The 16,147-nt window shown below is 33.4% G+C and overlaps 2 protein-coding genes across 6 annotated transcripts; one reads left to right on the top strand and one right to left on the bottom strand.

Moving 5' to 3' along the window:
• The first annotated feature begins 348 nt into the window (after positions 1–348).
• Positions 349–5,287, top strand: LOC120164052 (pre-mRNA-processing factor 19 homolog 1-like). Of its 2 annotated transcripts, none has more exons than XM_039173816.1 (18): positions 349–460; positions 574–659; positions 873–944; positions 1,032–1,094; positions 1,436–1,522; positions 2,079–2,211; positions 2,304–2,419; positions 2,524–2,640; positions 3,042–3,137; positions 3,232–3,291; positions 3,494–3,568; positions 3,655–3,759; positions 4,077–4,193; positions 4,291–4,368; positions 4,447–4,543; positions 4,784–4,835; positions 5,011–5,081; positions 5,167–5,287. In XM_039173816.1, the coding sequence occupies exons 1-18, from the start codon at positions 448–450 to the stop codon at positions 5,280–5,282; spliced, it is 1,554 nt and encodes a 517-aa protein (XP_039029747.1). In that variant the 5' UTR covers positions 349–447; the 3' UTR covers positions 5,283–5,287. The 2 variants fall into 2 exon arrangements, with proteins under 2 accessions (XP_039029747.1, XP_039029746.1); XM_039173815.1 differs by having other exon boundaries at positions 350–460; positions 2,298–2,419.
• A 429-nt stretch (positions 5,288–5,716) lies between these two features.
• LOC120164038 lies at positions 5,717–8,075 on the bottom strand. Of its 4 annotated transcripts, XR_005519702.1 has the most exons (6): positions 7,779–8,075; positions 6,802–7,283; positions 6,661–6,733; positions 6,228–6,531; positions 5,849–5,936; positions 5,717–5,767 (listed from the first exon to the last, which is right to left on the bottom strand). XR_005519702.1 is itself a non-coding variant. In XM_039173807.1 (5 exons), exons 1-3 carry the CDS (start codon positions 7,862–7,864, stop codon positions 6,726–6,728), a joined length of 576 nt encoding a protein of 191 aa, XP_039029738.1. In that variant the 5' UTR covers positions 7,865–8,075; the 3' UTR covers positions 5,735–5,936; positions 6,228–6,531; positions 6,661–6,725. The 4 variants fall into 4 exon arrangements, 2 of the variants coding, with proteins under 2 accessions (XP_039029738.1, XP_039029737.1); XR_005519701.1 differs by having other exon boundaries at positions 5,735–5,936; XM_039173807.1 differs by having other exon boundaries at positions 5,735–5,936; positions 6,661–6,738; positions 6,802–7,278.
• Positions 8,076–16,147: the final 8,072 nt, after the last annotated feature.

The raw sequence follows: 16,147 nt of genomic DNA, 5'->3' as shown, positions 1-16,147 counted from the left end.
TATTTTTAGAAAAAAAATTATTTTAAGGGCAATTTAGTCCAAAAAGTCAGTAATCTAACGATACCTAAGGAAATAGAGGTAATGACATTTCCGGTAATATACACAAAAAAATCCACTATTAGTAATGTAAAATTACTGGAAATGACATTCTTGACCAATCAAACGGGAAATATGAATTCCATTCCCATGGGAATCTCATATTTCCCAACCAAACACACTCTTACATTTAAAAATAAAGTAAAATGATTTATTTGACCCGGCCATGACGACATTGACCCGACCCGAATTGTACCTCTCACATGGCTCCTCATTTTCTATCGGTCTAATTCTCCAGCTGCAGCTTAGTTTCGTCCATTCGATAAAATTTTCAGTTTTCGTTCTTTTTTTGTAGCGTTCACTTCCCAAACATAAGCAAAAATCAAAAACCCTAAATCGTTATTTTTCACCATGAACTGTTCGAGTAAGCTCTCTTCTTTTCTCTATCTCTTATTTCTTTATTTTTTTCTCTAAAATTTGTTGAACTCTGTCGGGTTTTTTTTATTATCTGAGACGAGAATTTGGTTCTCCGTGCAGTCTCCGGCGAGGTTCCGGAAGAGCCCGTCGTCTCCAAGAAATCCGGTTTGCTTTATGAGAAACGCTTAATCGAGAGACATATTGTGGTTCATCTCTTTTTATCTGCCCCTTTAGAAAACAGTTTCTAGCTTTTATGTTTTGTTTCTCACAAATTTCACATTCAAATTTATTTTATAGCAAAAAGAAGGATAGTTATGAAACTGGAAATCTGAAATTTCATTTTTTAAAAAAGATTTTAAAGTAATTTTGACGGAATTAGCTGCGTTTTGATAGAATGCTTGTTTTTCTGTTTTTATTAGGATTATGGCAAGTGTCCGGTTACAGGGGAGCCACTTACTATGGAGGACATCGTACCAGTCAAAACCGGCAAGGTGATTCTACTACTTGTGGTTTCATTTCTTGTTTTCTTTGCTTCTTTGTGAGCTGATCTGTTAGTTTTTTATTTTTGTTTGGTGCAGATTGTGAAGCCCAGATCGTTAACAGCTGCTAGCATTCCAGGGATGCTTGGAATGTTTCAGAATGTATGTTCTGATATGTAGTACCTACCATTCTTGTGCTGCTTTCTAAATGTCTAAAATCTTAATTAGTTCAAATAATTGCATGCTTAAAATTTGAATGTCATCACTTCCTGTTTTTTATCTGTGAGTCTGTGGTGGGGAGGTAGAGTTCACTTTTCATGTGTAATTTGTAATAGTCCCCGATGTATTTTACCATTGGAGTCTTACTATTTACTTTTATATATCTAGCAATGACTGTCTCTTTGCAATTCATTTTATCTTTTTATGGAGTAGTTTTTACTATGTTTACGTCGAATTCTCTTCAGTATTTTGTATCTAATGTTACATTGCTTCCGTCATTGCAGGAATGGGATGCTCTTATGCTATCTAATTTTGCATTGGAGCAACAGCTACATACAGCTAGGCAAGAGCTAAGTCATGCACTCTACCAGGTAACAATAATTGGGATATCGTTTAATTTTCTTTTTGACAGTTATGTAATGCATTTTTGTTTTTACTTGTTGGCTTTTGTATGTTGTGCCATATCACTGCACCAGAATGAACATAGCATTTTATATGTTAGTTTCCTTTTGTCTAGGTTGAAGCAAAAACTCTTCTTGATAATCTGGTGTGAGCTTGTTTTGTCAAAATCTATTTACTTTCTTACAAGTGATTATATTCCTTTTACCATTCACAACGAAGCTGAGTAATTTAGCATGATGGTTGTGTAAGGGCTTTTCTTTTGAGTTCTGAATTTTTCTTGTTTTATGTAAAAACTTTGTTGCATTTTTTTTTCTAATTGGGGATGCTTTGTTTTAAAATGTTTACCTTCTAACATAAAGTGAACGAACTCAAAAAATCTCTTCTAAAGATCCATGTGATTATGAAATCTGATAATAAAAGGATATTGAGTTTTAACTAACCCATTAGCTTTTGGTGTTCTATCTTTCCGATTCTTTACTTTTATTCGAAATATAAGCAATTCATTATATTATCCTTTATTTACAGCATGATGCTGCCTGCCGTGTTATTGCAAGACTTAAGAAGGAAAGGGATGAAGCTAGGTCATTCCTTGCACAGGCTGAGAGGCAGGCGCCTTTGCCTGCTTCGGCTGTTCCTGCTGTGAGCAATGGAAAGAGAGGTTCTTTCTCAGTATGCTTTTCATTAATGTTTATTTGTCTTTAATTAATTATGCATTTTATTTGAGATTTGTTTTCGTAATCATAGCTTCAGAGGAAGAAGATATGGGCACTGATGCGAAGAGAATGCGTCCTGGGGTTTCTGATAGTATTATCGCTGAGTTAACCGAGTGTAATGCTGCTCTGTCACAGCAGCGTAAAAAGCGCCAGGTACTTGTATATCTTTATTAATACCAACTGCTTCTTTGTAGATAACATCTTTGTATTGTCTTCTTGGCCCCTACTTCCAATCTTCGCATGTGTGTCCTTTTCAGATACCTCCAACACTGGCTCCCATTGATGCTTTGGAGAGGTATACCCAGCTTTCTAGTCATCCCCTTCACAAGACAAACAGACCAGGCATCCTTTCAATTGACATCAATCTTTCAAAGGTTTGGTGCTCCTTTTAGTTACCCCTTTAAAGAAATTATAGTTTTGCATGAACTTGTCAATACAGGAGGCGATTTTGATTAGGATTTTGCATGTGGACTTGCTACATAGCAGCCAAAATTAAGGAAACAAGAAATAGATCTGTTAGAAACAAGATTTGGATCTTAAAATTTGAAATTATGTAATAATTATTGCTAAGGTGATGGCTTAGTTCGTTTTTTTTTGTGCAACATTTGATGCTACAATTAGTAGTTTCAAATCTTTGCTTTCTATTCTAAGCCCATGTGGATCCAGCCTGTGGAACCAAAAGCCTGTCCACGTTTCAGTCTGTTGAATGCAATTATTTTGTTTTCACTTGGCTTCAAAGCTTGTCAATTTATTTGCTTTTACTTGTGGTTATCAGGACATTGTTGCCACAGGTGGGATTGATTCAAATGCCGTACTCTTTGGTCGAACATCTGGAGAGATCTTATCAACACTTAGTGGTCACTCTAAGAAGGTTTATTCAGTTTCCTCTTCTATATTCAAAAGGGAAGCTGTTGTCTACCTTTTGCTTCTGAAATTTACTGTTTGGTTCCCTTCTTCTTTGGTAGGTTACAAGTGTAAAATTTGTAGCTCAGAATGATGTTTTTTTAAGTGGTTCAGCAGATAAGGTAAGCCAATATTTTTCTTCTCAAGTTCCAGTTTTGTTCCTTTTTCATGGTCCTGATTTTAAATTTAAATTTATGCCCTATAAGAGTTGCTTTTAAAAGGGATCTAATATTCACATTTTAATCAGTCAACTGTAACCATACTGCACGCTCACATATTTATGATTTAGCTTGCCTCAGTAGGATTGATTTTTGAATGTTGCAGACTGTTCGCATTTGGCAAGGTTCTGAAGATGGAAACTATGATTGTCGGCATATTTTGAAAGATCATACAGCAGAGGTACTGACTGTTGCAATTATCAAGTTCTGGTTCTGTTTCATTTTTTGGATCTTGTAAACACTTAAATGTACCTTCTACTCTTTCAGGTGCAAGCTGTCACCGTCCATGCCACGAACAAATATTTTGTAACTGCTTCACTTGATGCAACATGGTGCTTTTATGATCTTGCCTCTGGCTTATGCTTGACACAGGTTCTAATCCATCTTTCTCTCTCCCTTTTCTTTACAATTCGTGTGCATCGTTGCGGTCACTTATTAGTTAACAGTAGCTTATATTAGTACTTGATCGTCTTTAATTGATCCTGAGTTCTGGGTTCTGACTTCTGGCAATAAATATAATCAGAGTTTAACTGTTTTGTAGCATTTTTTTTCAAATTTTAAAGTATGTATTGTAGGCACCATTTCTCTACTGGTAGAGGCCATTGTGAAATGATATTCTTTCTTCTTTGAACCAAATTTCTATTGCATTTACATTTCGGAGGAAACGAGTTAGATTTCTTTTTCTGCAGGTTGAAGACCCTTCAAATTCTGCGGGCTATACATCTGCTGCTTTTCATCCTGATGGTCTCATCCTTGGAACAGGCACCGCTGGAGCTACTGTTAGAATTTGGGATGTGAAGAGCCGGGTATTTAGAATCAAATTTTTTAGAGCGAAACTTTTGTTTCTAGATATTTTTTAGTTTTCCATTTCTTAAAACCACCATATATTCAATTATCCTGCAGGGAAATGTTGCCAACTTCGATGGACACACCGGAGCAGTGACAGCCATATCATTCTCGGAAAATGGTTACTTCCTTGCAGTAAGTACTTTACCAAAATTTCACATTAGGTTGGTGGTCATGAATTCAATGATCTGATTTAAGAAATTTTAACTACAGACTGCTGCTCATGATGGTGTTAAGTTGTGGGATCTGCGCAAATTGAAGAATTTCCGTTCTTTTGAATTATACGATCAAGACACACCAACTAACTCTGGTATGTAATATCTTGACAATAGGCATACTTCTATATTAGCTTGTCTCGTATCAACTCTTTTCAGGAGCAAGCAATATGCGTTGTTTTGTCAATGTAAACTAGTTCCGGAAACATTCTCGTTTTTTTAGTTAGAGCTAGGAATCAAAACAATAAGAAATATTTCATTTCTTGTGATCAGAGCTGTTTACCATATAGAGCTATGTTCATCAGCTGTTTTAATTCTGTTCTTTCTCCTTTCAGTGGATTTCGACCATAGTGGGAGTTACCTTGCAATTGCAGGCTCAGATATACGGTAGGTGCTCTTGACGTCTCATATTCGGTCTTGGCATAGGATAATTCCCTGAACTAAAACTAATGTAATCCCTTTCTTATGGTCACACACAAGCGCATAATCTCCAGAACATTATATGAAAATTTCCTTTTCCATATGATACTTGGTTGCTGCTCATTTAATTTTTGACTCCCAGAGTTTTCCAAGTAGGCAGCGTGAAAGCGGAATGGAATTGTATCAAAACTTTACCCGATTTGTCTGGCACAGGTTCATGTTCTCTTCCTGTTCCCCTAAGTAGATTTTTATTTCGATATCCGGCTGGATCCAAAGTGCCATATTCTCTTATCTGCAGGTAGAGCAACTTGTGTCAAATTTGGACCAGATGCAAGGTACTTGGCAGTCGGTTCAATGGATCGCAACCTCCGGATATTCGGACTTCCCGATGACGATGCTTCAACAGAATCATAAAAAAAGAAAGACCCCCTTCTGCTTATCATCCATGTGATGATAAGTTTATCTCAGAAAACTCCTGCAATTTTCTAATCAGACTGTTCTCTGTTTTTAGCCGTATGTTGAGTAACGATTAAATCATAGTTTTATGCGTCGTCAAAGATACTTTCGAGTCTAGGGCATGAATCCATACCGGTTTTGTTCATTCCTCTATTGATGTGCTACTGTATCATCTAAAAGCGTTTGAAGCATTGAAAAGACAATTCTTCCAGATTTGAATCCTACTTTCATAAATCTTACACCAATATCTAGTTTTATACGAAGATGGTACGGATTAACGAATAGAGAATGTCAACTTCGAATAAAAGATACAATCGATGTCTACTCGAACTTACTGAACACGTCCGAACATATGTACCTCGATGTTCTTCAGTTCAAACTCTTCGTCATGAGCCAAACATAAGTTCCCAAACGTTTCACAAGGTCCGCTTGTTCCACTTAAACTATTGTAAAGAGAATAAAATCTCAATGAAGGGAACTATTTTGGTAGACTAGAAAGAGAAATCGTCAAATGAGCAACTTACAGATCTCCGTCGAAGCTCAAAGCAAAGCTGCCACCGCCTCCGACTGCCAACATGTCATTCATACATATAAAATAATAACGATTTGCACCTGTTTAGATATAAATGATACAAGATCAGAACTCATAATGCAAGAAAAGTGAATTGGGTCAAAAGAACAGAGAATGAAATCACATCTTCCATCAGCATGCATGCAATAAATATATGTTGATACAAATATGACCAGAGATGCATGAAAAAACTTCAAGAAAATCGAACACGTTCGTGTTAGACATATCGATATCCTTCTCTTTATGTACCTCACTATTATGTGTAGGCATTAAACTTTGTCTAAATAATCTAAGAAATAAAGTAAACTAACTAATTCAACAAAATTGCAGACCGGTGGGTCTAAATAACCTTGGTTCACCATATTTGGTTGTGAATACAAACGTCTGGTTAAATTCTCTATCATAAAAACAAAGAGAAATAAAGCTAAAAATGGTAAAACTAAGGAAAGAAAGGGCATGGGAAAGCATAGTGCAAACATGCGACAAATCCAAAAGTGAAATCGTGTCATCATGTAAACAAAACAAGTTCAAAGCTTAAACAAGCCGGTCGCGTACTTGATATTTTCTCTTCGGTGTAGTTTTCAGAGGGCATTCTAACATCGCACCAAAGACGGCTCCTTGCTTATCTCCAATAATCTATTATTTAAACAACATGATGCAAACAATTCCAAGTATTAAAAACTAATCAATAGTTGTAAGATTCAGATAGATTTGTAGACCGATCCTAATGACAATTGCATTCTTTAACATACAACATAAACTTACCAGCAAACAAGGGCCAGGAAGCTCAGCACTCTTACGAACTAGTGTTCAAAGTGATATACCGTGCTTCAACGTACTGCCCTTCATTTGAAAGAGTTAATACCGAATCGAGATTAAAAACTGAAAGCAAACTGCAAAGCTTACCTATACAACAACATCCATCGACAGCCTTTAACGATATTGGGAAGGGAACACATTAAGAACTCGTACAAATCATAATTAATGAATACATATTCATCAGAAAGTTTTGGTGCAGCCTTCACTGGACTCTGTTCTTCTCTTGCTACCTGAAATTCTTCAGAATCAGTACTGCCGTTTGCAGAAAAGTGAACCTTACTAAGCTTAACAACCATTAGCTTATCGTCATCATGAATCCGAATTTTCTTCTTATCTTCATAAGCTTTTCTTGATTCTTCGGTCGCACAAGTAGTGGTGTATTCGTTACCGCTATTCGGAACTTCATGAAGCTTCTCGAATCTGTAATTTTTCCATCCAACGGGATGCGACTGAACCGGCTTTAGATTAGTTCCATCATAGTTCAATTTAGACTCTACACAGCTTAGTGAAGGGATGATGTAAGAAACAATTGAAGACAAAGATTTTGACCCTTTGGTGTACCATTTGGCCTACACATCCAAAAATTTCAACTCATGAAATCATTCAACTAAAATTCATAACTTTCAAAGCTTAAGACAATCAAGGTATTGTTTCTTTCATACAAAAAACCCCAAAACCATATATATCCTACATTGAGTAAAACTCTAGTTTATGATCATTTGATGAATGTAAATGGATGATTGAGATACACAATTGAAAACAAGCAGATTTAGTTTCACATTCATCCTATGAAATCAGTATAGAGAAAAATTACATACATTTTTATTATCTAAGCTATCAGAAACAGAATTATTCGTTATGATTATGAATCAAATTTAAAGAAAAAACATAAAACAAAGCCAGCAAATTTCAGTTATCTTTCAAATATCCCAAATAAAACAAAAAAAATGTATATATCACTGCCCAGTTTGAAAGAAGAAACCCACGAAAAATCAATAAATAAAAAACTAGCTACATTTCCAGATTGTTAACTACAAATATATTAGAGAAAATACATGAATTACCTGAGAAAGATCTGGTGGAGAAGACGGTGAATCTGCAAATAAACGTGAAAGATTTCCCGCAAACTTTTATCCTTCAGCGTGTGCATTTTCACCCCAAATATCCTTTTCTGGGATATACATATATATTCAGATTCTAACCCATAAATGGAGTTTTTTGTGTAGAATTGAAGGTTAAAAATTTAAAATTTTCAGGGTTTGAACATAGACGAGGAAGATGACAAAGGAAAATTGTCGGTGACGAAGCTAAGGGAAATTTGGAATGGAGAAAAACAACAAAGAGCGAAGTTGCGGCATTGATGATGATCGCTAAGCATTTTTTTGGGACTAAATTGAATTTGTATCCTTCTATTTGTGTATTTCTTGTGAGGTAAATTACGCGTCTAGTTATTAAATTATTAGTCTTGATCCGTTTTAATATTAACTTTTTTAGTTTTTTTCTTGTTGAGTTTTTAACGATGATTATTAAAATAAAATAAAAACTAAAATTTAAGTATGTTTTTAAAAAAAATTAAAAGTTTAAGTACTAAAACGGATAAAAACTAATAGTTTACCCTTTTATTATATGTATATGGGTAAAATACACAATGATCCCTGACTATAGGGTAAAGTACAAAAAAAATGACGAGTTTAAAATATAATGAATAGTCAACGAAATCGAGTGATCGTTTTATAACTTTTAATAGTGTTGAGATTTAATAAAACACTACTCTATAGTTAACAATATATAGACACTCAAATATATGTTTTAAAGACTACATCTATTTAACAATAAACACTCAAATATCTTACATTTATCGGTACTCGAACCTGAAATCTTTAAGGAATCAACCCTTTAATAAATATTTAAATTGACGTAACATGATGAAATTAATTGTGCATAAATACTATAATCCTCGTTCCTTTCTATGAAAATTAACAATAGTTCAATCAAACCTACCAATTACAATGATTTACCTATAAGCATAGTACATGAGTGTCTGTCTAGTTGAGTTGGTAGAGCGCAATAATTTTGATCTTATGATTATAGGATCGAGTCTCACTGAAGGTAATTTATAACAGAGATCCTTCACGGAAGCTGCTCTCAGCCTGACGTTGGGAGCAATCTATTATCATACCTCCCCTTACCCTATTTCAAAGTTTTTTTTAAAAAATTAAATCCGTATTAGATATATACTCGTATTTAATATTTAAATTCGAGTTCAAGTACGAGTCGAAAATACTAACTCAGCTGCACTTCTAGGGATCTTGCCAGCTTGGTCTTTCAGTTAAAAGTTTTTTCTTCTTCTCCGAGTTGAAACAGTCGGTCCCGATCCTTTCTTCCCTCTGATTTCGACATCACGGCGTCATCATTCTTGGACTTGGTCGTTCTTCCCGGTCCGGTAAAGACGTGTGTTCGGGTCGTGTGTCGGTTCTGAACCGTGCCATGATCCTTCGAAACTCTCCGTTGTCTCCCTTCGATCTTGTTTTTATATCCTATCACCGCATCGTTGTCTAAACATAGAAGAAAAATGCATAAACATCAATGAGCTCTAGACCCTTTTTTCGTGCACCTAATTATTCGTGTTTGACGAATGTTCGAATATAGATATGATCGTTCACGAACCCTCTGCTTATACGAGAAAGCTTTAAATCGAATTCGAATAACACGAGATAATTACCGGGACCAGAAATGACGGCCCGGGGACGTGGGGTTGAACTCACTCTAATATTTGGTCTAGCCTGCTCCTCTTCGGACTTTGTCTTGCTTTTCTCTGAACCTGCATATCAACTACATTGCGTTAAACCATAGCACATATTCGAATTCGATATGATCCTCTGAATATACGAAAAACTACGAAAAAGAAATTGCCTACGATAACAGACGCTTGAGGTGCCCGCGGCTGTTGCTCAACAGGAGACGGCGGAAGAAACCGCGCCGGTGGAAGAAAGTTCGGCGGAGGAGAAAGGAGAAGGTGAAGTTGAAGTTGAGAGTGTTGTGAACACTAAGCTTTACTTCGGGAACTTGCCTTGCAATGTTGACAGTGCTCAACTTGCAGCGATTATACAAGATTATGGCAGCCGACCCAACCTGGTCGGAGAATAATAGTATAATTAATCTTTGGGTAGATTACACATTTAATACATAAACTATTAGTTTTGGTTTGTTTTTAGTACATAAACTTTCAATTTGTTCAAAACCATACCTAACGATTAGTTTTTGTTTCATTTTAGTATCTAAATATTCAATGTTTAGATACTAATAGTACATATCTAAACATTCAATGTCTAGTTTTTATTACCTAAACTTTTAATTTTTTTCAAAACTTAATGTTAAATTTTGAACAGAGATACTAAAATGAAACAAAAACTAAATTTTAGGTATGATTTTAAAAAATTAAAAATTAAGGTACTAAATGAATCAAAATTGATAGTTCATGTGCTAAACATGTAATTTATCCTTAATCTTTATATATTTAAAGATAATTACTATAATATCTGTTTATCTATATATATTTTTAAATTAAGATCTTATTTTATCTAGTGAAAAAGAATTATATATATATATATATATATATATATATATGTCGGATTAGATTTCGATTCGAACGGAACTTTTTAAAATCTAGATGAAGAGCAATCTATCTTATTTTCGAGTGAGTCAAAACTTAAGTTGATTCGATTTATGATAATATCTATAAATAAGAAGAAATTTATATATAAATATTATATCAAATTTGTATAAAGAAGCCAAAATTTGATAGGGACCTAAATGTTATGAAACCAAAAATTTTGGGTCTAATTGCAGACATTATATAACACCATCCTTCTTCAACGTATACTTTCTTGACATTCATGTGTGCCATTTTAGGTTTAATTGTTTTTAGCCTCTCTTAGTTTTGAATTAGACAAATTAAGCCTCTCCCAATTATTTATCTGGATTTAATTGCTTTTCAGGAACTCTTAGTTTTGGAACCTCGTAAATTAAATATTAATTAACCCTAAGCCTAATGGTCCAATTGCTTTTTTAGCCCCTCTTAGTTTGAAACTAGGAAAATTAAGTTCTTGTATGAAGAAATAAATCACTCATTTTTGTTTATTGAAGTGCTAGGGACCGGAAGGAAGGGCATTGCGAGTGAGTCTGGCTCAAGGAAGTCGATCATAAACAAACTGAAGTTATGAATTTCGATTAACGTTCAGTTCACGGAATGTAAAATTATTTAAAATATAATTGATTAAACATTTTATAATATAAATTTTTGAGTATTATTTATCTCATGTTTTTTTGTCATCCAATTAATCCCCCTAAAATCATAGTTAACGTTATATTTTTTGGATAAACTACGTATTTTATCACATCCTGAATTTTTTGATTAATATCAGTAATTTTAATTAGCTTATTTGAGGGACTCAAACCATAATTGTCCCACCACTATTTGACTATTAGAATTAAAATTAAAAAAAATGTGTGGGTTTGGTGAGGTTTGAACCCACATTTTCCAAAACCATCATCCTAAATCTCAACCAACCAGACTAGGTTACTCTTCTCGATTAATTATGGAGAAATATTAATTAAAGAGACTAGTTTACTCAGTCCAACCTTTTCTTTCAACTGTCCCCGTGAAAATCAATTTACAAGAAAACATGCGACTTTTATCTACCAAAGCCGTTGCCCCACGGTTCACCCCACCTATGGCCAATGGTGGTGTACTCCATCGCCATGGACAGCTCCGAAGATCCGTCGCAAGTAAACCCCAACCGTCCGATCATCGTCATCGTCTATCATTCGTTAAAACCGTTAGAAAGACCGTTCGTACTCCTCAACTCTGATCGCCCGACAGTGTCGTGTACCGCCTACACTGGTGTGCTCACTGACACCTCGCGAGCAAAACCTTGGTGGCCGATTGAAGAGGCTCGTTTTCATCCGTCGTGAATGACTTCTCAAAGCCTCACCGAAGAACCAAACTATCACCCTTGATTTTCTTTGATTCGGGCCACCACATGTGTCCATTCATGTCACCGCCTCCACCTTTAGACTCCCCGACACCTTACGATCATAACCCAACTGGTGGGTCACTTCACTGTTGTCATTTTCATCATCCGACGTGCGTAAGCTCTTCAAACACATTTTTCGATCAGTTTACGTTATTTTGGTTGAAGTTTCAAGTGAATTTGGATTGTTACTGATGAATGGTTGTTTTCTGGTCAATCGACTGCCTTCAACCAACCCCATCGCCGCCACACGCGCCGCCCATGCGCATGGGACTTTATCTGCAGTACTAATTTTTTTATAAATAATCTGGTCAAACCGAACTGACCCAAACTGTTCTGCTACGGGTCTGCCCAAACCGGTCGGTCTGACTGAATTGACTTGTTGACTTTCTTAGACCATTGACTCGACTAAACTTTTGACTTTTGATATGATCGTTGACTTGACCAGAGTTGACTTTGACATTTGATCACGTTAACGGTTGGTTTAGATCAAAAAGTCAAAATTTTCTGAAAAATCATATTTTATGTTTTTCAACGTTTTGAGTTCGAATATAAAGTTCATTTCCCCAAATTCAAACTTGGTAAGCTAATTTTCAGGGTTTAATTTTTAGTTTCGATCCGTTTCACTCGATGAAGTTTCGTTACTGACTTAATTTGTTTTGTTATGTATCGGAAACTTTATGGGACATTGAATTCAAGCTCTAGGGCGATCAAATGGAGTTTAAATGATCGATATAGATTAGAAATCAAGGTAATACTCTACTACCTTTTGTATGTTTTATGGTACACATTGGTAGTTGGTAAATGCATGAATGAATTTGATTGATCTTATGGATACCGTTAATCAAGGTAAACCCAATATGATTATGATAAGAAGTTAGTAAACTGTATAAGACTCAGATGACTCACGTAAGAATTTAGAAGACTGATAAGAAATACAAAAATACCCTTAAGGTGTAAGAATGATATGTATTGACCCTGATAGTAGAATTACCCTGAGAATCTGTATTTTGACCCAATAAAATTATTGATGCACCTGTTAATTCCTGGTCTATTAAAAAAAATCTCTAATAATTAGTTCCTAATCTTAGAAAAAGCACAAGTCATATAATTTCTGATTTCTTGAGTTTACACCAAAATATTAATTCACTGAAAGTAATGCACATGGTTGAATGGAATGAAACTAATACCCTTGAATTCTGAAATGACGAGAGTACCCGTAAGTATCAAAATGACCTAAATACTTTCATGATCTGGATTTAGAGAATGCACATGGATAAGTTTTGAAAGTATGATAAAACTTTAAATGTTGTAATGCCCCTATAGATGTCGGTGTACAGTATGATGGCCATCCATATTACTATTACAATATCGAAAAGAAATATCGTTCATCTCCTCAAGATCCGTTCAATGATGATTTTAAAGGTGATCAATTCAACTAGTGCAGTTAGCATTAAGAGGTGAATATTTGTGAAATATCTTAGTTCGTATGATTGACAAGTATAACAGTGTTGGGATTTGTTTAGTTCAATTTGACTATGAATCTTGATAATTCGATATAAATCCTAAATATTGTAGATTACTGTTTTACCTTTATTGGGTAAAATTACTAAGAATTCTTCAAGAATTGAAATGTCAAAAATTATCTTTATGGGCTTGATCTATGGATTCACTCCCAATATATATTAATCCTAAATAATTCTGATATAAAGGTTCCCAAATATCTTTCCAATGCCCCTGAAATCCTAAATGCTCCTGAAGAATTAATTTTTGAATGTCTTATGCACATAAATATTTTCTCTAATTTTTAAAAAGTATAACTCTGATATTTGAAATAGCACATGGTTTATGATCTTTGATTTATGAGCTCTAGTTTTTGATATCTGGTTTCTAATCTCTAGCTCTTGATTATGATATTATTGTTTTATATGTTTTATAATGAGGTACTATTTGGGATTTGTTATGAAGTTATGCATGTTCAGCTCCAATCAAACTGGTAAATCCTTATGAATCTAAGGTGGCCCTTAGGTGGGTTCCTAAGCTCAATGGGCTTAGTGGTAAGACCTTATGGACCCTAAGGCAAGCCCTTAAGGTGGCTCATTTGCTTTGTGCTTAGGATAAATCCTTATAGACTTAGGGGATACTCCCCTCAGGTAGCTCCTATGCTTCGAATAGGGTAAGTCCTTATGAACCCAAGGTGTTCCCTTAGGTTGGCTCCTTCGTCCAATGGGCATATGATAATTCCTTATGGATGCAGTTATGAGGAACTATATATGGAGTATTCAGGTGGAGGGTATTACTGTTTTAAAAAAAAATATATTTTACTAATATAAACTACTATTTCTGGTTTTGTTGAAACACACTAGACTCCCAACTCCAACTTCTGAATCTGTCCCTTCCTATGAACTGTAAGCTTCCTGACTATTACCTGAAGAATTACTTAGAGAAACCTCAACTCATCACTATGTCCTATATATGCCTGTATAACTAAGGAAAGTTCATGCTTCCATATATTTGTTTGTCCTTTAGCATCATCTTTTATTATTGAGCTTCCTAAAACTCACTCTGTTACCTGTCATTTCAAGTTAAAGAAATTGATTATGTGCAGTTATCGACATCACTATTGGGAGTTCCTTCGGTGTTGCTTGTGGTGTACAATACATGTATAATTAGGGGGCATATATGTCATATTTGTTTATATAATGAGTCTGAAACTTGTATGGTACGATGTATAATTGAATTCTATTTTTGATATATATAAATGATTTTCTGAACTTGTGTTTTTATTTATAAATTATTTTATTTTTTATGGTTTATCAAAAAATTTAGTTTTCTCGTATTTTTACTCTGGGTCGTTATGGTGGCCCTAATGTGACACCTTAGATCGGATCGAGTCACTTGTATCGATCTAAGGGTGTTATATATTTAGTACCTAAATTATTAATTTTGGTATGTTTTAGTACCTAAACTTTCAATTTTTCACAACCATACATGACATTTATTTTTTGTTTCATTTTAGTACCTTAACCATTAAAAATTTAAACATTTAGTATCTAAACTATCAATTTTTGTCCATTTTAGTACCTAAATTAAAAAAAATTAACATTAAAATTTGAACATTAGTATTAAAATGAAATAAAAACTAAACTTTAGGTATGATTTTGAAAAAATTGAAAATTTAGATACTAAAATGGAATTTAGTTACTAGACACATAATTTACCCATTTTTTTACAATAATGTGACATGATATAATAGTAATAGTTTTGATCTTTAAAATTACATATTTTATTAAAATAATTGTAATTCAAAATAATTTAATAATTTTTTAATATTTAAAAATCCTATGACTTTATTTTTTTAATTTGAAATAATTAATAATTGATTGTTTATTTAATAATTTAACAAAAAAACGATAATATTTAGATATTAAAAATCTATTAAATCATTTTGAATTAGGACTAATACTATAAAATGATACTAAAAATGTTTGTCTTTTAAGGTTGCCGGACATGATGTATGTACAAACAATAATTAGATTTTTTTTATAGAAATCTGTTAGTTTTATTAAAAATAAAAAATATTTAAAATTATAATGAAAATATACAAGGATAAACATAAACGTAAATTAAATTATAATTATGATATTTTCTTATAACTATTGATACAAAAACTATCCACATAAATCACACAAGACCAAAGAAGGAAAATGTTAAAAAACCTAATCAAAGCTCAAACAAAATGAAGTTACGAATAAATCTGACTGCATCGGCAAATGAACCACAAAAGGGGATGGAACTATTGAAAGACCACCAAAAAATCGCAAATCAGAGTCAAATGACATGAGAAAACTATCAACGAAATATTAATTCTCAATATAAAATTATAACAAATAAGAGTATTTCACATAAATAAATTGTAAAAAAATATTTGGTCACAATAACATATTAAATTTAGTCAAAATAAGAAATTGTGTAAAATTTATTTCACCACGAAATAAAAGTAGCGAGAAATTAAATTTTGTTGTAATATATCTTTTTGTCATGAATTTTTTTATTCTATAAGTTAATTGTGAAAAAAATCATTTTTGTGATAAAATAAATATTTTAATTTAACAAATATTTTGTCTCTATAAATTACATATACTGACGAAATAGAAATTGTGAGAAATTATTTTTTATTGCAATATGTATTTTTGTAAAAAAAATCTTCTATATTTGATGATAAAATACAAGTTAACTATAACAAAATATATTTCTCGTGACAAAATAGTTAATTGATTGTGACAAATATTTTGTCGTTATAAGTTAATTATAGTAACAAAATTTCATTGTTACGATAACTAATATAAAATGGTAACAAACACAATTTCGTCACAGTATACTTTACATAACGAAGTTGT

The sequence above is a fragment of the Hibiscus syriacus genome, unplaced genomic scaffold (assembly GCF_006381635.1).
Source record: "Hibiscus syriacus cultivar Baekdansim isolate YM2019G1 unplaced genomic scaffold, ASM638163v2 tig00111504_pilon, whole genome shotgun sequence".
NCBI lineage: Eukaryota > Viridiplantae > Streptophyta > Magnoliopsida > Malvales > Malvaceae > Hibiscus > Hibiscus syriacus.
This window is presented reverse-complemented; position numbering and strand designations above follow the sequence as displayed.

Bases quoted from the DNA above. Each gene is read 5' to 3' on its own strand.
- LOC120164038 (XM_039173806.1), bottom strand. From the start codon at position 7,864: ATGCACACGCTGAAGGATAAAAGTTTGCGGGAAATCTTTCACGTTTAT. The intron at 7,279-7,778 runs GTAATTCATGTA...TGTGTAGGCCAA, and splicing joins CTCCACCAGATCTTTCTCAG to ATGGTACACCAAAGGGTCAA. The intron at 6,734-6,801 runs GTAAGCTTTGCA...AATGAAGGGCAG, and splicing joins CGATGGATGTTGTTGTATAG to TACGTTGAAGCACGGTATAT.
- LOC120164052 (XM_039173815.1), top strand. The intron at 3,138-3,231 runs GTTTATTCAGTT...CTTCTTTGGTAG, and splicing joins TTAGTGGTCACTCTAAGAAG to GTTACAAGTGTAAAATTTGT. The intron at 3,760-4,076 runs GTTCTAATCCAT...CTTTTTCTGCAG, and splicing joins CTGGCTTATGCTTGACACAG to GTTGAAGACCCTTCAAATTC.